At 36.9% G+C, this 21,682-nt stretch overlaps 1 protein-coding gene across 1 annotated transcript in view; it reads right to left on the reverse strand.

Annotated features, from left to right (window-relative positions):
• Positions 1-21,682, reverse strand: part of nbeab (neurobeachin b) — a 388,285-nt gene that overhangs the window by 106,082 nt on the left and 260,521 nt on the right. The window contains 2 exon segments of the mRNA XM_048159945.1: positions 4,486-4,632; positions 16,293-16,417. Of these exon segments, the coding sequence (XP_048015902.1) occupies positions 4,486-4,632; positions 16,293-16,417 (272 nt within the window).

Raw genomic sequence — 21,682 nt, forward strand, 5'->3', positions numbered from 1 at the left:
TACAAACATTATTAAAATATTTAAAGACGTTTTGACCTCTGGTCATATGACTATGATCTAATCCCAAGTGTGTGCTTGCGCGCGCGCGCTATTTTATATTTTCTCTTTGACCAATCCTCTCTTTTATTAGTTCACCCTTGCAGCAGCCCACGGGTCTGTCCTGGATGTGAGGAGAGGCTCTTGAAATTGGGATATTTATCGATCCCCTGAACTCCAAAGAGCCACTTTAACGTCTCATCAATCTTAATCTGCTCTCCTCGGCCAATTATGCCCGATACTGTTGCAAGATTACAAGTGGATTTGGGTTTCAATTCCCACAGCACTCCTTCACTGCTCTCCCCGACCGCTCGTAGAAACCGAAGCCACTCTGCCTTTTTTGTACCAGCTATAAGATTCGCCATTTCACTTTCCAAAAAATATTAACACTTTTAAATGAATAAAAACAATTATATTATGATTATACAGCACAACATGACTTCAAAGCAAAAACATACAGACTGAAAATAAATAAGTGAAAAATATTTTGTATGATTTTAGGCTACTATAGCCTAAAATACGAAGATTTTACGTTAGCCTAAATAAATAAATGATACTTTTTAAGCTTTAATTATAATTAGTGTCTGACCACAAGCGCCAAGTCAACATCTATTAATACAAGCAACACCAAATAATATTGTTAACAAAAGGGGGAGGGTAGAAAATAAGCCCCCCTTTTCATCATATAGCCTATCTTTTTAGATAAGTTATGTTGAACGAATAATGATTTTTTTTTTCTTTGTGATTGCAAATTATTCTAAAAGCGAATATCACTTCACCGGTGTAAAGCTGAATCCTTTAATCCGAATCAAGTCCCTCTAACACGTTTAATAGAAAAAGAGGCAATTGTGACGTGGCCTGGGGACACTTGTGAATCCAGAGACAATACAGCATTAATCCAATGCGCAGAGAGGATTAGAGCTAAAGCCTCCAGGAACCTTTAAAAAAATGGGATGAAGCAGAAAATACTTTCATATTACAAAATCAGAGCGATCAGGTTATGTGATCTCATCTGCCGCTTGTAAATCCATATGAACAACATTTAGGCCTATTTATGTTTCTTAAAGATATAGTAGGCCCATTGTATAGGCTAATATACTATACTATATCATAAACCTACTACTATAGGCTACTATACTATACTAGCCTACTACTATTCACCCTATAATAATAATGATAATAATAATAATAGGTAATATCTTTTTAAATCATTTATAATTTTCATGTAAAGCCTATTTGATGAATTTGTAGTGTAGTGTTGATTTCAGAGTACTAGTGAGGATTAGCAGATTATCATGTTGGAATGAAACAGGTGCAGTTGTACTCAGCAAATCTGAGCTGCATGCGGTCGGGCCGCGCGCGCTGTGTCCTGACGTCAGCGCTGCTAAACAAGCTGCCTCGCGCTATCGACTGTGATGTCACTGTGGCGAGACAAAAGCATGCTGGGAAAACAGATTATTGTTTTATCTCTCTCTCTCTCTGTCACTACAGGAGCCTAATATGAATATGAAAATGAGAAAAAAAAAATATTTGTTTGATCAGAGTACAACGAATATTAAACAAATTTGAACAGAACATGATTGAAAATTAGTCTTTTTAAAAAAAAAAAAAAAAAAATATATATATATATATATATATATATATATATATATATATATATATATATATATATATATATATATATATATATATACAACTTGTAAAATGTATGAATCACTATTATAATCCAATTTAATAAAATGCATAATAATTATACAAATACAATTATAAATTATTTATTAAACATTAATTTAAAAATAATCTCATCCATTTAATTAAAATGTACAATTTTTGGTGTGAAAGGCAATGCGAATAAGTATGAGGCAGAGAGTATGTGAAAGAAGAAAAAAAAAATCTTTCTCACATCACACTTATTCTGTCTATGATTAGTTGTGGGTGTAAATACAGTCATAACAGCTCCTGTACTCTGATTGGCTGCAGGCAAACACAGCCCATCCTATTGGCTGTGAGAAGGCTGTTGTTGATTGGCCTGTTGTTTACACTGCTCTCATTATCACTAGCAATAGCATGCAGGCCTACTGTCAAAATAGAAACAGCGCACACACAGCATACTGACACAGATGGCACAGCTCCCCTTGTGGTGAAGATACACAATTCAGATAACAGAGACCAACTATAGCACCCAATATAGAAAACATTTATAAATAAATCTACACTTAAAACTAAATGTTGAGCAAAACGATTGTCACTAAATAGTGGTCACATCATAAGCCTACTGCCATGAGTTATGAATACAATGAGAGCATTTTCACTGATGAATACCTGAAGTCACAATATGGCACAATATAACATTTTTTTTTTTTTTTTTGCATACATTAACTAAAATATGCCCTTAAAATAATCAGTACTATAAAATATTGCAGCATCTATTTTTTTAAGTGCTGAAAATACAAAATCAGTGCATTTGATGCTGATTAGTCATTATGTTGGTGCTCATTTAACATAAGAGGAATTTATAAGCTGTGCCAGGATCTGTGATTGATAGCATTCCAGTAAAATTATTTTGAACATAGATGGAAGAAAAAGAACAGCAGCAACACACCAGTCTGCATTCCTTTAAGACAAATTGTCTGACATCAGTGGGAAAATATTAGAGGTAATTGAGGCAATCCTAATTTAGATCTAATGAATGAATTCTTACAGAGTCAAAAAAAGTGGATTTCTATATAGAACTGCTTAGTGTGAGTGAGTTTGGACAGGATGTGTGCTGGGAGCTTTAATATACAAAATCAGCTATGCATAAGACTATGCATAACACTTCAGATAGGAAAGAACATAAATAATAGAAAAATAGATAAATTAGAGCATTGGCTTTTTTCTACAGACACATAAATATCTCACCATTCATTTTTAACCTTTATTGACTAATGAAGGTCTGCGGAGCGAGTCGAGGCATTGATTATTCTGGGTATTATTAATAACACGTCTGTTGCACATTCAGAATACATATATCATATATAACATCTTCCGACACAGAGCTGATAAAAATGTACCATGTTAGCATAGTACTACTAACACTGAGAGGACAACCAGTCAGTAGTAAGTCTGTTTTCATAGTTGCTGAGCATAATGGAAATATAAGTGATTTTTTTATTAAATGATTCCATTTTTTTTTATGTGATTTGCTGACACTTTATTTTACAGTGCCATAGTTACATGTTACTACATGTACTTACAACAGTAATAATAGTAATTATGCACAGTTACAAGTAACTAACCCTAAACCAAACACGGTAGCACTTTATTTTACAGTCCTGTTCCCCATGTGCATACTATGTACTTATTATCATAATTGCAATAACTGGGTAATAACTAGGTACTAACCCTGAACCTACTCCTAAACCTAACCTTAACCCATGTAGTTACCTTATAAATCCCAGTACTTTCTTAGGTAAATACACAGTAAGTACATGGAAGTGCACGGACTGTAAAATAAAGTGCAACCCCAAACCCTAACCCTCTCTATAGTAAGTACATGCAGTTAATTAATAGTACTCAGTACTTATTTGAGTAATTGCAATGTAACTATGGCACTGTATAAATAAACGTGTAATCGACAATTTTAAAAATAATTAGATTCATCATCTTTCAAAGATTAATCATAACATTTGATTTGATAACTGCCATTAACAGCAGATGAAATTTTTGGAAAGGTTGTAGTAAATAATGAACTCATCTATATTGATCTTGATTACCTACTGATTGTTGGTTAGATTCATATTTGATTTCATTCTAAAAGCAGTAAAAGTTAATCTCTCTTCAAATAGTCAAACCTGCCTCTGGAAATAAAAACCCGGGGACAGAAACTTGCTGTGAGAAAAAAAAAAGAAGAGAAAGGCATATTTAAAATAATAAAAAATAAATAAATAAACATTCAGAAGTAAAAAGTAACACTGTCCAGAGCAATACTTAACCCTACACACTGCCAGAAAAACATAAACACAGTCCTAACGCAAAGTAACCACACTCACTACACTGGTCTGCATCTAGATTGACAAGTAAGATATATTTATATATCTGTTCTGTGTCAAATTCTGTCATTCTGCCAAAATGCCACGCTTAAGCTATATATATAAATAAATACATGCTACCAAATGTGGAATTAATTCAAACATTTCAAATGAAGTGCTCATGGCAGGACATCTCTGTGCAGGTAAACCTACAGGTACGTAGGAGTCTCATTAATATAACAAATTGTGTATAAAATGTTTGTTTTTGGGTTTTTTTCATTATTTAATGATTAATCCAAACCCACACTACTAAATTGAAGGACTGAAGGAAAGCGTCATGTCAAGGAGCCGAAGTATGACTTAACTCACTATGCATACTGAATGGAAAGCAGTCGCTACCATAAATATTACACTCTTTATTATGTATAGATTCACTCACCTGCCAGGTTATCCACCTCTTTCTCCTGTAGTAGACTGACAGCGTCATCGTCCCCCTCGAGCATCAGCTCTGTCTCAGGGTTCTGGCTGACCACCGCCTGGCCGCGGAAGCCCTTTCTCCCTCTCAGTGCCTCATCTTCCTCAGGGCCTGCAAGGAGACAAGGGTGACTGGATGACAACAGACACTATCTGTACTTAAGCACATTTGAGAATCACAATACAATATTATATATATATATATATATATATATATATATATATATATATATATATATATATATATATATATATATATATATATAATACTATTATACTGTACTGTTTATAATATGTATGTAGATGTTTATTTTATTTTGAAAAACTATTTTTCCTTTTCTTGTGCATCTTAACGAATCTTAGAGAGACTTGAGAGTGCAGAATATCAATAAGCCACAATAAATAAATAGATTATGGTTGCCAAGCAACATAGCAACTTGGAGCATTATTTTTAATGCATTATATCTGGGATGTCTTGAATATTCAGAATAATAAGACAAATAATGCAGACTTTGCTATAGGAACAAATTACATCTGGCATGAATATCTGCAATGATATCAAATTGTATAACACTTTTTATTTCAAAATCCAGACTGGAAACGCAGTTAAACCATTACGTTTCGCTCATTTGTTTAACAGACACAGTTTAAAGTCACCATGAAATCAAAATGGATAATTCTTATTTTTTATGTAATTTTGCAGTATTAATTGTAAATGATTTATCCATGCACATCATTATTTTTTATTTATTTATTTTTTTGCACCCTCATAATCTTTCATCAAAATAACTTCCCCTCCCTCTTGCAGTGACATCTTTACTGGTGTGAGGGTGGGACAACCTGTCACTCATATGAGTTCGACCAATAGAAATCCAATCAATCCCCGATGGATAAATTCAAGTCCCACCCTACATTTTTTCTTGTTCGAGAAGCTGTTTCAATTGAATATGTGTCAGAATAGAGATAAAAAAAGACAACTTCCGTTTCATGCTGACTTTGAAGGCCCCAATGTATCGTTCTCCGCTTAGGGATGAAAAGAAGTGCTTGGAGCAGCGTTTAGATGAATATGTAAATATGTGCTGCACGCTTTCCTCTCAATAACAAAATAAACACAACAAAAATGACATCAGTGAAAAAAACAGCAATTAAAGGGTTATTTTACCCAAAAATTTCTGTCATTAATTACTCACCCTTATTCCTTCCAAGACCTTCCTTCATCTTCAGAACACAAATTAAGATATTTTTGATAAAATCTGAGAGGTATATGAGCAATTTAACAACCACTTTCAAGGTCCAGAAAGGTACTAAAGACATCGGATTCCATCATAAATATCTTAATTTGTGTTCTGAAGACGAACGAAGGTCTTATGGGTGTGGAACGACATGAGGGTGAGTAATTAATGGCAGAAATGTCATTTTTGGGCGAACTAACCCTTAGATTGCTTTAAAGCAAGCAGCTTTACAGCATATTAAACACAGAAAAACAAAAAAACAAAACAGTGACAGTGTCACTTTCGGTTAGAATTACAATTTCATTTTCTACTATAAAGCAGCTCTTCAGTGTGTTCATGTTTTTAAACGTAGATGTTCAACCTCAACGGACTGATCAGAAGAAATTAACCGGAGAAGCTTTCTACGTCAAAGAAGGCGGAGCCCTCAGACCACACCTACCTATTACATAATTGTCATGGATCAATGGTAGTACGAAGCCCGAGCAAACTTTTCCGGAAAGTTCGCTTTGGAAAGCTGTTTCGAACTCCTGAAACAAACTCCAAACAAACTTCGTTTTGGCCTGATTCAATCTTCAATTCTGCTTGAAATATATCAGAGCCTTAAGACACTTTAATATTCCCTTAAAGAGACTCACGAAAAAGCATGTGCAGAACGTTCTACATTTCGAAGTCCATTAGGCATAATGCAATCTGCTCTCTATATCCAGACAAGAACGAGATTGAACCGACAGTGCAATTAAGCGACTGCAGATACCACCAAAGCTCATCACGCAGCCTTATCAGAGTGAAAAAGAAAAATTATGCAAAAAAAGTGTGTATCCACTTTTGTATCGAACAAAAAAGATTCATTCATCAGCTTTAATTACTTAAGAAAAGGAAGAAAAATGGCCGTCAGGCCTGACACACGTCACTGCACGCTGGATTTGTCTTGTATAAGGTCAGATTTGCCTGAGACTCTAGAACAGAGAGATTCTGTGGAAAAAAGGAAATAAGAAACGCTTATCAGAAATAGAAAGAGGCTGACACTCTTTTGACATGTTTCTTTTCAGTGCAATGTTTAAAATGTTCCCTACACTCCCGTGGGGTTCATGTACCTTGTCTCAAAGCGGTCACGTTCGAATGTTGTCAACACCACTACACAGACGAAGAAAGAACAAGAGAAAGAGAGAGAAGAAAAAATAACATAGCGGGCTTCCTGCTCTGTCTCATATCTCAGGAGCTTTCATCAGAGCCAAGGAAGAAGTGGGACCGCTTTTCGGAAATAGGGAGCGTGTAACATTTAGAGGCACGGAGCCAGCGAGCGGTCATGGATCAAAGCAGACAGAGGGAAACTTAAGACCGTAATTCTGTAAACCGTCATTACGCCTGCATTAAAGCAGGGAGAGCTGATGGGGCTGAGCTTCAGTCTTGACTGGCAAGATAAAGCTTAGGACCTCGGTGCTACGCAGACAAAATAAACCAGACGGATTTTGACAAGAAAATGATCCTGAGCAAATGGAGAGAGTTTGACTAGCAGTAAAAAAAAAAAAAAAAAAAAATAGCTTTGGGATGTTTCACACAAGAAGGAAAACAAACAAAATCTGTACATACATAAAGTCCCAGAAGACATGGTCACTGCATTTCATCATTTGTTGCTAACTTGTACAAGTTTCTAGTTCTGGTAGCCCCACTGGTGCTAATATATCATTGTGTGTTGACACTGAATCCGTTTCATGTCACTAAAAATGAATATTCTGGTAGGAAAAAGGTTGTATATTAATCATAGCAATGATTAATGTTAAACGACGTATGCTCTTTATGGTCATCTATCTATGCCAAGAGCACAAACACCAGGCTATTTGGGTTCACAAAATCATGCAATCTCCACAGATCATTTTTCAGTATTTTCTGTGTGTGGTCAGAATCAATTAAAATTGCTTTTACTTCTCCTACATCTTGCAGATACCTGACTACAGTACCTGACAGGAGCTTGCAAAATAAAAATCATTGTTAATTGTGCTCAAAAACAACATTGGACCCTATAGGGCTGGGTGGTATGACATTATATATTGTTACCATGGTATAAAATGAGATATCGTGTATATCGCGGTATGTAAATATATAGCACTATGGACAGTTCAGAGTGATAAAATGCATGAATGAGAATATCAAGAGCATGATGTGCTTGATATTAAAAAACGTTATATAAGTGCAATATAACCTGATAAGGAAGTCGGTGAAAAGGAACCATGTGGTGCTCGTGCTGAATGGCACGCTGCCAAAGTGCGCACACAGAAAGCCGCGTCTCTCAGCACGCCATTGCAAATTCAGTTCTCTTTCACATCTTAGTGCGCTTGTATGGTCGAATACACATGCAATTATGTCCATCGTGTGGAGTATTCATGTAAACACAGCCGGTTATGTCTCAAGTGAAAATAAACAGTTGGGTGTAAACCGGATGTGTATCAGTATAATGGATCCGTGCATTTGTTCTTAAAGTGACAGCAGGCAAATATACCTCCTGAAGCTGTGTGTCATTAATGTGAATCAAACAAAAGAGAAAATAACTTACTGCTCTTGACTGAATAACTTTTTAAGCTTTAATAGGAATACATTTATATTTAATCAGTACAGTGAAGACTATGCAATATTTTATTTTAAAATTTGATTATTACATTTCTGTACTAATTCTATGTTAATTAAACCTATTGTACAAGAAAAACTTAATTTGATTAATTCATATTTGTGTTATATTGTATTTGTCCTATTGTTTGAAATTTCCCCCTTATTTTTAATAACAGAAATGTGATTAAATATCACGAAACAACTATATAGTGAAATACATCGTTATAGTGAAATAATATCTATCATATCGTGAAATACGAATTTGGTCATTTCGCCCACCCCTATTGGACCCCGTTGACTTTCACTGTATGGAAAAACAAAAAACAAAACAGTTGATACTTTCTTCAAAAATATCTTCTGCGGTCAGCAAGTTATTGAGGGTGAGTAAATGACAGAATTTTCATTTTTAGAAGAACTATTTCTTTCATTATTTGTTTCACATTTTCATTGATCCTTTTCCAACTTTATTCTACATAGGTAGCAACTCTGCATCATACAACAACTGTGGTACTTTAACAAACATAAAAAAAATATGTAACACACAATAATACTGGGTTAAAGGGAACCTATTATGCCCCTTTTACAAGATGTAAACACCAGAAGTCTTTCGTGTCCCCAGAATGTGTCTGTGAAATTTCAGCTCAAAATACCCCACAGATCATTTATTAAGCTTGTCAAATTTGCAGCTATTTGGGTGTGAGCAAAAACACCCCATTTTTGTGTGTGTCCCTGCAAATGCAAATGAGCTGCTGTTCCCGGCCCCCTTTCCAGAAGAGGGCGGGGCTTTAACAGCTCGCGCTTCGGTTGCTCAACAAAAACAAAAGCTGGAGAATCTCGACGGTGTTCTGGCTTACATTGTTCAAACCGGAGTCGGACACTGATGGAGAGATTTAGGAAGAAGTTATAACTTTTAGAAGGCAAACTGGATGTTTCTGAATGGTTAGTGGATACATTTATGAAGTTGCTGTGGAGTTGATCCAACTCGTTGACTAGCATGTGCCGTCATGTTAATTTTTTGTGCAAATCCAGCGTTGAATTGACCCTCGTTTGTGAAGTAGTCTGGCGTAAAATGACGGCATGTTAACAACACTCTATTACAACAACACTTCCTCTTTTGTAAAGCAGCCCAACATGGCCTCACCCTCTTTATTGCGTGTTCTTGGGGGCAGTGTTTAAGTAAATTTTAGTGACATCACTAACCCTGGAAGAAGCTTGTTGTAGTCCCTACCAGCCGTTTGTTGTAGTCCTTAAACAGCGAATTCTTTAAAAGAAAATATCTCATGCATTGCATTGCTCTAACAGTAACATTACACACTAACTAAAGTAAAAAAGTGAAATCAAAATCAACCACCCCTTTAAAAGGTCTTTTTTTATTATTGAACAAATTACTGTATATTCACGTTTCTCTCTAAAATTGGACTTTTTTTTTTTTTTTTTTTTTACCAAACACACTGTAGTGTATTCTGTAATCATCTGTTTGAAGAATACAGTGCTGCCACAAAAAGTCAATTTACCTTAGGAACTATAGGAAGCTATAATTATGTTCCTACCTTTTGGTCGGGAGTGCCATGAATGCTGCTTACGAAAGCAACTCACTAGGTTCTGGAATACAATGATTCATGCTGCTATTTTGAGCAATGACACCGGTACAGAAGCTTCCTGTTTTTTCTCTTGAATGGCAAGCCTTTGATAGAAAGCCTGCATGGTCACATATAAGAGCTCTCTAGTAACATAGACGATCATTTGTCAGTCTTAGGAATGAGGCTTGATGGGAACTCGAGATCGCTACAACTCAGACCTCCCCAGTGACTCAAAAGAACCCCTCGCATGTATTGTCAACCACCTCGTTTATCGGCACCCCTGAAGCGCGCTCACCGGACTCCTGTGAGCCATCACGGCCAACAGTGAGGCTATTCAAGCCCAGCACGGCTTACCCGCTCTGCCATCAGAGGGTTTATGTTACCCAGGGCACAAATTTGGCATGACGCAGCAGGGTTGAGAAAGACCAGGTGATGGCTGGTCTGCCAGTCGTTGTGGGACTTGAATGATGTTCTTCGCTAAAAGCTTGGATCTGATCCATACAGCTGGGGGACGGGGAATTGTCACTGACTGACTGACATATGTGTAGAATAACAAACAAATCAAAATGTGCTGAAGTAGATGTAGCTCTGAACTTATATCCAATGACTAGCATGATATGATGAAAACCAAACATTTGAAGTGGGCTCGAAATAGCTCCTTCATTGGAGAAAAACTGTTACTTGATAAACGCCAAGGAGAACTGAGTTTTGATGGCTTTGAAAAAGGAATGAAAAAAAAAAAACTCTACTTTGCAATTCAATTCTGTCATTCCATCACTATGTGACTTCTTCAACACAATGATCTCTTTACTTGCCCTTTTTCTTTCAAAAGTCACATCAAACGAAAAAACTGGCGCACATAGTTTGTGGCAAAAGGAATTTTACAGTTTGTGAAAGCAGCTCTCAAGGTGGAAATATTTAAGTGCTTGGTAGTTTTACTGTTCTTTTCTCTTTTCAGCCAAGCTAAAAAACTTCAAATAGGTCCTTCATTTGTTGCTCAGACCATGTTTTATGTATGGCAGGAGCTGTAGCGTACCGGCCTTGCACTTTTATTGCCCCACGTGAGACATGCGCACAAAAAAATAGGGGAAAAAAAAAAAAAAAAAAAAAAATATATATATATATATATATATATATATATATCTTTCCATTTTGGGATTGACAGATGCGATGCCTTTGTAAAAATACACTAAGATGGAAAAAGGGATTGTGGGACATGTAGATGTATGTCTCTGCAGTTGAATGATATATAATAACTCAAACAAAATGTTGCACATGTGCCATAAGTGCATTTACACACAAACAATGTGGCAAAGTGGGCTTGCTGTGCTCATCGATCAAATGCCAGGAATTCTGCAGTCAGCTCTGGAAAAAGAAACCCAACTTCGTAAAGTGAAACCGGAGACCCATGCAAAGTTTTTGTTATGGTTTTACTCATATGAGAAGCATTTTGTATCACACATACAGACCCAATATGGCTGATTACGAGGCCCACATGGAATCTATATGCACAGAATTTAGAAAGCCTGTGCATTTAAATATTTGGGTTAATTTGATTAGGCTTTCACATGCTAATTAAACGAATATTCCAGGTTCAATCAACAGTGGCATATTTGTGGTGTGGTGCTGGTTAAGACTTAATGATCACATTAGGTCGTATCGCCATTCCTGTTTTCCATCTTCAAAATAAAAATTATCCCATGATTTACTCACCCTCAAGCATCCTAGGTGTATATGACTCTTCTTTCAGACAAACGTAATCGGAGATATCCTGGCTCTCCCAAGCTTTATAATGGTAGTGAACGGAGGGCGTGTTTTGAAGCCCCCCAAAAATGCATCCATCAATGCATACAGTCGCCTGCCGAAAGCTAGTTATTATAGTTTTAAATCTGGATATTTTTCTTACAAAAACCCATCGCCTTTATTAACCCCCTGGAGCCATATGGATTATATTTATGATGGATGGATGCATTTTTAGGGGGCTTCAAAACACGCCCCCCGTTCACAATCATTATAAAGCTTGGGAGAGCCAAGATATTATTAAAGGTGCCCTAGATTCAAAAATTGAATTTACCTTGGCATAGTTAAATAACAAGAGTTCAGTACATGGAAAAGACATACAGTGAGTCTCAAACTCCATTGTTTCCTCCTTCTTATATAAATCTCATTTGTTTAAACGACCTCCGAAGAACAGGCGAATCTCAACATAACACCGACTGTTACGTAACAGTCGGGGTGTACGCCCCAATATTTGCATAATGCCAGCCCATGTTCCTAACATTATGAAAGGCATTAGACAAGGGCAGCCAGTTAACGTCTGGATCTGCACACAGCCGAATCATCAGACTAGGTAAGCAAGAACAACAGCAAAAAATGGCAGATAGAGCAATAATAATTGACATAATTTATGATATCATGATATTTTTACTGATATTTGTAAATTGTCTTTCTAAATGTTTCGTTAGCATGTTGCTAATGTACTGTTAAATGAGGTTAAAGTTACCATCGTTTCTTACTGTATTCACGGAGACAAGATTTTTTAAACACTTGCAGTCTGTATAATGCATAAACACAACTTCATTCTTTATAAATCTCTCCAACAGTGTAGCATTAGCCGTTAGCCACGGAGGACAGCCTCAAATTCACTCAGAATAAAATTTTAACATCCAAATAAATACTTTACTCACATAATTCGAAGCATGCATACAGCATGCATGACGAACATCTTGTAAAGATCCATTTGAGGGTTATATTAGCTGTGTGAACTTTGTAAATGCGCTGTAATATAGTCGACAGCTCATGTGGCAGGGAGCACGCGATTTAAGGGGCGGCGCGCTGAAAAATCAGTGCATTGTTAATGATGCCCCAAAATAGGCAGTTAAAAAAAATAATTAAAAAAAATCTATGGGATTTTTTGAGCTGAAACTTCACAGACACATTCAGGAGACACCTTAGACTTATATTACATCTTGTGAAAAAGCATTCTTGGGCACCTTTAAATATTTCTCAGATTGTGTTCCTCTGGCTTGAGGGTGAGTAAATTTCATTTTTGGGTGAACTTTCCCTTTAACGTTTACAAATTGGCCTCATTCACTTCCATTCGAAGCTTCTCGCTGTAACCTACAGTTTTGCTTTTCATAATCAAAAGAGGCACAAGTCGATATTTATTTTTTGTGGTAATCAACATCAAGTGTTGTCGATTGAGCTTAACTTGTATTGAATCATCACACACCCTTACTTCTGCCTTTCCTCTCTTTCACTCTTTCTCTTATAACAAGCAATAAAGATCTCTGTCCAGAGGGGTTCAATGGGTCAGGCAGAGCCGCTCACCTGAAAATGAGACTGCAAGGACACCCGGAGGTAGAACAGGCTGTTAAAGAGCAGGATCAATATTAACCTGACTTCCATTTCATGCTTGCCCAATTCCAATCAGCTAACAATATACTCAGCCGCTCGTGAATAAGGGGGAAGGTAACAAAGTCCAGCATGAAACACACTCACTATTTTGTCAGCAAGTCTAATAGGCTAAACTGAGCTGCTTTAAAGCAAAGTTTCCCACAAACAAGGTACCTGGGAATGAGGCACAGAGCAGTACAGTTTATCAAATGCTAATACAACATGGCCAGCCATTTGAGGTCCCATTAAATTCAGGCCGTTCTTCTATTTTCAGTGATTGAAGATTGTATTACATCCACAGAAAATACATTAAATTACCATGAATCAAATATAATGATGTTATTTCTAAGGTAGTTAGAATATTTTTCGAATGAACCTGAGACATATTTCATGTCCACCCATGTCATTTCGCACAAGAAGAAATTTGAAATATTGCTAAAACGCAGCGTACGTTCTAACATAGACAAGCGCTATGAAAATATGTCAATGTGAATAAAAACAAGCCCCGTATGCAGTGACTGCTGTCAACTGCCAGTGTTCTGACATTTGAGAGCAATCATTTTTCAATCTCTTTGCTTTCTGGCAAAAATAATGGAAACTTATATGCACCCTTAACAGTTAATTCATTTAAATCACCTACGTTACCTCAACCCCTGGTCACAAAAGCAGCTGTAAACCTCTACTACTGCCAGTTCAGCAAACCACAGAACCACTTTCTACAAACGGTTCGATACAGCCCTACCACACTTATGTAGAGTGTTAAATATAGCTTTCATTACAGTTAAGGGATCTTCTAATAAATAAAATTGAGTGCTGTTAGATACAATGGAATAATATTTAATAATTTGTATAGAATAAAAGCGAATGTCCTTCCTTTTGCATAAAACCCATCTAGAGAAGCCTCTCTTTGCTATCCCTCAGTCTCCTTCTATGGCATTGTGCGGCAACATCTGACTACAGGCAATCCCTTTCACATGACAATCTTATGCATTATTCCACTCATTAAAGACTGGGAGAAGCCTGGGGACCTCAACAAGTCCTCAATCACAACGGCCCCAGACACTAGACCGTGGGTCCACAGAGACACACTGACAACTTACCAAGGACAGGCAGAAAAGGGAGCTGGGCCAGAGGAATACTGCAGCTTCCGAAGAAATGCATGTGTAATATGTTTGAAAAACAGTGTGAATTTAGATATGGTGGCAAACTGAATCGGGGGGAAAAAATATCTATGCTGTGACATGAGCAGGGGCCACCTGCAGGTCAAGGAACAGCTGGCATGTGTATGTACGAGTGTGCATGTGCGTGTTCTGGCTCTGACACACGGACCATCTGACATGGCCTCAAAACAGTTGGGCACTAAAGGCCAGACATGTAGATAGACACAATATTACTGCATAACAAGTCACAGAACACACTTTAAAGGGTTAGTTCACCCAAAAATGAAAATTCTGTCATTAATTACTCACCCTCATGTCGTTACAAACCCGTAAGACCTTCATCTTATGATATTTTTGATGAAATCCGAGACCTCTCAGACCCCTCCATAGACAGCAATTTAATTACCATTTTAAGGCCCAGAAAGGCACTAAAGACAAATAGTCCACATGACTTCAGTGGTTCAAACTTAATTTTATGAAGAGCTAAGAATACTTTTTGTGCGCGAAAACAAAACAAAAATAATGAGTTTACTCAATAATTTCTTCTCTTCCCTGCCATTCTCCTATCCTGTTTACGTTTTAGACGCAATGCAGCGCTTTCAGGTTCTACGTCAGAACGGCGGCTCCTTTATTGGCCGGCTCCTGCTTCAGCATCACACTGATGTGTCGTGCTGCTCACCTGTACAGCGTCACCACTGAAGTCATGTGGACTATTTTAACAAAGTCTTTAGTACCTTTCTGGGCCTTGAAAGTGGTAATGTAATTGCTGTCCATGGAGGGGTCTGAGAGGTCTCGGATTTCATCAAAAATATCGTAAGAGGAAGGTCTTACGGGTTTGTAACAACATGAGGGTGAGTAATTAATGGGTGAATTTTGGGTGAATAACCCTTTAAATTGATATATGTATATCACAATTCAACAATTCAATGGTTAATATTCAGTGTTTAGGGCAAAATCAAGATGTAATGTCCATGATCAAAGAGTATAGTTTTCATTACATTAAAAAGTGCAATCTATTTTCACACAAGGTGGCCATTGTAGCAAAACATTGTAGCAAAACATGCTGTCAAGTAACACTCCCATATGCCTCTACCTTTAAGTATGAGCTAACATCAAGGGTTCAATTGTTTATTTTTTTTCTTTTAATACATGAGCCTCTTTCACTTGCCTTTGCCCCTAGTAGCTTTCCCCATGTGTAATGGAAATAGTTACAGTAACTATTCTGTGCACAGGAGAGAAGTCGCCCCATTGTACTTGAGAATCAATAGATTTGCCCTTGTTCTGTTAATACACTCCCCCTCGTATCTTCAATTTAATGCCTGGAGGAGAAGCGCCCGCAGTGGTTAATAGTATTGAACCGTTTCTCTTTTAAAGCCTCTGTTGCGAGACACAGAGCCAAATCGACAGCCGTGCGGTGGGCAACACTGCAAGATCAAACGGGTCAATGAGGAAAAATGTTTGAGTGCAAAAGGTAGAAACGGTAAAAAAAACATGGCGCACAATTTTCCTCTCAACAATGTGTGCCGTTAGGATATAAAAACCTGCCATAAAGCCCTCTTGCCATGTTCAATTGACAAGGCCCATAAATATACAACCTATAAAGCTGACAACAAACTGTTTCTCAGCTCCGAGAATATTAGTTGCGTCCAAGAGTTGATTGGAGGCTTTCTAATTCGCATATGTGTATCCCATTTGGTGAACAATGATGTCATTGTATTAAATGAATGCAATTTGGGGATAATGAGCTAGACTGACAGAGTCCAGCAACATTTTTGATTGGCTGTTGGCAGAATTACTGACCGTAGTCCTCCAGTGATTTGCACGTAATATCCAAGTGGGTGGAGCCAAAAGGGTTTCGGATGAATCTCCGCCTCCTCCGGAGGTCATCCTCCCAGTAATCCAGACGCCAGAAGTCATGCAGCTGACTGGAAAAGGGGAAAAGACAGGAACTCCTGTTAGGAATCAGAAAAAAACAAGTTGGAAATCTAAAATGACAAAAATGTATATATATTTATATATAGTTTATATATAGTCACACTTTAGTTTAGGGTCCAGTTCTCACTACTAACTATTTACTACGATTTTTGTCTCAATAAACTCCTAAATACTACTTATTAATAGTTAGTAAGGTAGTTGTTAAGTTTAGGTATTGGGTAGGATTAAGGGATGTAGAATATGGTCACAAAGTCATTAATATGTGCTAATAAACAGGCTACAGCCAATATCCTAGTAATATGAATGCTAATAAGCAGCTAGTTCATAGTGAGAATTGGACCCAAAACATATATATATACACACAACATAGACACATCAAACATATGTCAATCACATTAGAAAAAAAAAATGCTTTGGTCATATGGCATAAAAATGACAAACTGTCAAAATTATGAGAAGTCATAATTATGACAAAAGGGTGAATACTAGGTCATGATTATGAGATAAAAAGTCAAAATTGACTGTTTCGACATGTCTATTCAACTTTTTGTCAAAAATAAGGTTACTGTATGTCATAATTCTGACTTATTTAATAATTAGGATGAATCAAAGCATGATTTGTTTTTAGAAGAAATGGTCTTACACACATACATACACACAAAGCACTTCAATTTTAATAGTAGTGTAATATTCTACATACAACACTATGGAGAATTGCATTTTGGAGGGCACCCAAACCAAAGGTTGCACATAAGGGAGAATCAAATGATATCTGGTAATTGTGGTAAAATATAGCTAATTCATGTAGTTCATTAAAGCTCCAGAAACCCAGACACGCTTTTCCACCAGAACCCCTCGGGCATAAAACAGCAGCCGTGGCTATCCAGCACACAAATAAATAACAGCAATTCCCATTAACAAATACTGTATCAAATTACAAGTATAAATGGCGCAGCTTGCCTCCTTTTTACTGTGTTTTTTAACAAGTCTTGTAAATCAGATGTAGGACCCTCTATGCAGCCGGAGAGGGGTTTTAATGATGCTAGGGTCTTACCATAGCCACACCCCAGGCCAATAAAACGGAGACCCCCTCCCTCTGCATATGTGCAGCTGTGATTAAAATAACGTGCTGAAATATTCATTGAAATGATTCCCAGGGCCCTGGAGCAAGCTGCAGAAAATTGCGTTTTTATTCATTATTAATAACAGCGAATTAGAGGCCGTATAAAAGAAAAAATGAGAGGCCGAGAAAAAAGGGGAGCACAGGGAATGAGAGCGAAACGGCTACAGCATGTGGTAACCATCTTTGTAAATGATTATTCCAACATTAGCAGGGACCTGGGCTAATTTTATTGCTTGCAGCTAATGCAAACCATTAAGGGCAGGGACCAGCATCAGGTTACTAAGTGCAGAACGTTTCGAGCACGCTCGGGCTGGAGATGTTTCAAAGGCTTTAAAACGGGGTGAGAGAGAGGGAAAGGAAAAAGCACAGAAAGGAAAAGCAGGCTAGCACCGAATAATACTGCAGCTAATTTACTCCAAAGAGGATTTAGAGAGTGATGATTGGTGTAATTGGGGGATAGATGACAGCATGGTATGGGACAATCACCAAATTCCACATGTGGTTTGTCTTCATTACCAGCTACTCATGGGGAAATACACCATCCACTCTGAGCCATATATTAATTCCCATCATAAACTATGACATGAATCATTAGTCTATGTTCTATCTTACAAACAGAGGTTAAAGAACTATCTGCTGGAATATTGTACAAAAATAAATTGATTTGTGCAAAATTTGTAGATGAAAAAGGATATAATGATACAATATACACCGATCAGGCATAACATTATGACCACCTTTTGCTGCCAAAACAGCCCTGACCCGTTGAGGCATGGACTCCACTAGACCCCTGAAGGTGTGCTGTGGTATCTGACACCAAGATGTTAGCAGCAGATCCTTTAAGTCCTGTAAGTTGTGAGGTGAAGCCTTCATGGATCGGACTTATTTGTTCAGCACATCCCACAGATGCTCCATTGGATTGAGATCTGGGGAATTTGGAGGCCAAGTCAACACCTCAAACACTTTGTTGTGCTGCTCAAACAATTCCTGAATCATTTTTGCTTTGTAGCAGGGCGTATTATCCTGCTGAAAGAGACCACAGCCACCAGGGAATACCGTTTCCATGAAAGGGTGTACATGGTCTGCATCTATGGAATCTCAGTAACGTCTATGCTAAGAAGTGTGTCAAAATTTCAACAACCAATGCCATTGTTTCTGATGTCATAACTAAACCACAACAGTTTGAAAATGCGTATTGTGCAATGAAAGGTAATGAAAGTACCGACAAATCTTTATTGAAAAAAAAAAAAAAATCCATAGTTTGTAGATTGGTCTAAGGCAGATCTGAATGTCTCAAATGTCTGTTGTTTCACCGGAAAACTGGGTTATGACATTTCGATTAAAAATTACAAGGTCAAGTAAAAAAAAAAAAAGAATGAATAATTGAGAAAAAAAAATGCATTTAGAAATTAGATGATTAATTTCCATTTCATGCCAACTTTAAGAGCTAAAATGGAGGGGAAGATTTTCAGTGAATAACAATGCTACTTTACACAAAACTATTATGTAGTGCTTTCATGAATTTTTTTTTTTTTTTTATCATTGCAGTCACTATAAACTGTCATTATATGAAGATTGAATGATTATAAAATAAAGTGTTCCATTATATATATATATATATATATATATATATATATATATATATATATATATATATATATATATATATATATATATGGGTATTTTGTATAATATATATACAAAAAAAAAAAAAAAATGAGGGTGAAATTTTTTTTGGGTGAACTATCCCTTTAAGATATTTTTATATGATATTTTTATATTGATATTTTTATAACAACTTTATTATTCGCCCACTAAGAAAAACAAAAAGCAAGAAAATTATAAAAAGCGAAGCCAACATTCTCACTTTAACACCAGGCAGCCATTCCATTAAAAAAATAATATTCAGATCCTACCGAGGTGTTTGCCCCAAGCTATGGATTGCATTGAATGGGCCTCTCTCCACTCTGCCATAATATTGAGGCAGTCTAAACAGATTAAAGTGTTACAGCAGGATCACATCACAAAAGCTGCTCCTTGTTGCGTGAATATTATATCTACAAATGTCAAGAAATCAGGAGGCTCAAGGGACTTAACCGAGCTCTGACAGCAACACGAGTGCTCGTTCTCAGTTTAACATCAATCAAGAATGTGCGCGCTTGTGTGTGTGTAGGAAACAAAGCCTGTTTGCATACATGAGCGGCATGCCAAAAGTTCATCACTCGCCGGGGTATGAAAAGCAAAGCGCTGTGTCTGGGGCTTGTCTATTGTCAGTCTTATACTTCGAGAGCCAGACAGAGATGTCAAACGGCGTTTAGGCCAAAGTCACGTAAATGACATTGTAAATGCAAGATTACAGCATGAAAAAAAAATGTAAATCCCACCGAGGCAACTAGGCGATTACCATTTAAGATTAAAACATCCAAAGCTGCCTGTGAGTAGTCAATGTAGCATTCAGCCGTGGGAGAAATCCATGCATGTACACTTTGAAGATTTCTGAGTTTTCCCTAACACAGCACATATGATGATTTTGATTTGGTTTGACAGCAGTATGTCGGCTGTGTACAGCAATTCAGAGGAAAGCCCAAACATTTTCGTTCTCTTCTTAATAAGGGGATTAGACAAGCACGCGGTATTACAGTGAACGATAAACCGAAGGGTGCTCGATGACACCGTTTACATTTCTTCACCCCCTCTTTCCCCTAAAGCATATGCTTTTACTTTGGTGGTGGTTTCCGCAGGATTGGACGGGGGTCCAGTGATACGTTAAACCCTGCGGTCAACATATAGAGCCGGATTTAGTCCGTGCCAAAAGTGCCATGACGTGAGTTTCCTCACCCAGGGTGGTCCAGCTCAAGAGAGTTGTCTTCCCACAGGGAGATTGTGGACGCATATACTGTAAACTTTTAACAATTTATTTAAGGCCCATTAAAACTATTACAGCAGTCCTTTTCAAGAGCAACAAGTTATATTTAAGCAATATGACTCAAGAAGTAATGCGGATTGTGTGTAATTTTACTGTTTGATATAAACAATGAAATAGTTCCAAACAAATCCACAAAAAATATTAAGGCCAGTTCACACAGAATCCATTTTTGCATTTTTGAATGCCAGACGCAGGGCAGTAGAATGAAAAAAAGAAGAAAAAAAAAAAGAACATCTGAACAAATGAGTTTTTCTCAATGACAGAATAAATCAGAACAAATTGGACGAATGAATGATTCACTGACTCACTGATAGATAGCCACTTGTTAAAGGGTTAGTTCACCAAAAAATTCTGTCATTAATTACTCACCCTCATGTCGTTCCAAACCCATAATACCTTTGTTCATCTTCGGAACACAAATTAAGATATTTTTGATGAAATCCGAGAGCTCTCTGAATCCACCATAGACAGCAATTTAATTATCACTGTCAAAGCCCAGAAATGTACAAAAGCTATCGTTAAAATAGTCCACATGACTACAGTGGTTTAACCTTAATTTTATGAAGTGATGACAACACTTTTTGTGCACAAAAATGAAACAAAAATAATGACTTTATCGAACAATTTCTTCTCTACCCTGTCAGTCTCCTACGCTTTTCACATAGTGCTGTCTATGGAGCTCTCAGATTTCATCAAAAATATCTTAATTTGTGTTCTGAAGATGAACGAAGGTCTTACAGGTGTGGAACCACATGAAGGTGAGTAATTAATGAAAAAAAAAATCATTTTTGGGTGAACTAACCCTTAAATTAATGAATCAGTGTTTTAAATGAATCAGTTGAGTGAATGATTCACCCAAACACTGATTCAAATGGGACTCACTCATGACAATCACTTGTTGCCATCTACTGACGCAACAATTTAACTATCATTTAAAAAAGCACTGACAAATCCCCACTACTAATACTACGAATTTGTTATTTAAATGGGGATGAAGTGTTGTAAGGGTAGAGGGAAAAAATCTGCAAATTTTGCATCAGCTGAGCAAACAACAATATTAAAGAGGTGGGGCCAGCTGTGCAGTGAACTGCTTTATATTCATTCCCTGAAAATGGGATTTATCTTGAATTTTTCACCATTGTTACAATAATAATAATGTCCAAAAGACATGATATGTCTTGATATAACCCATTGCGTTTTAATTTG

The sequence above is a fragment of the Megalobrama amblycephala genome, linkage group LG16, assembly GCF_018812025.1.
Source record: "Megalobrama amblycephala isolate DHTTF-2021 linkage group LG16, ASM1881202v1, whole genome shotgun sequence".
NCBI lineage: Eukaryota > Metazoa > Chordata > Actinopteri > Cypriniformes > Xenocyprididae > Megalobrama > Megalobrama amblycephala.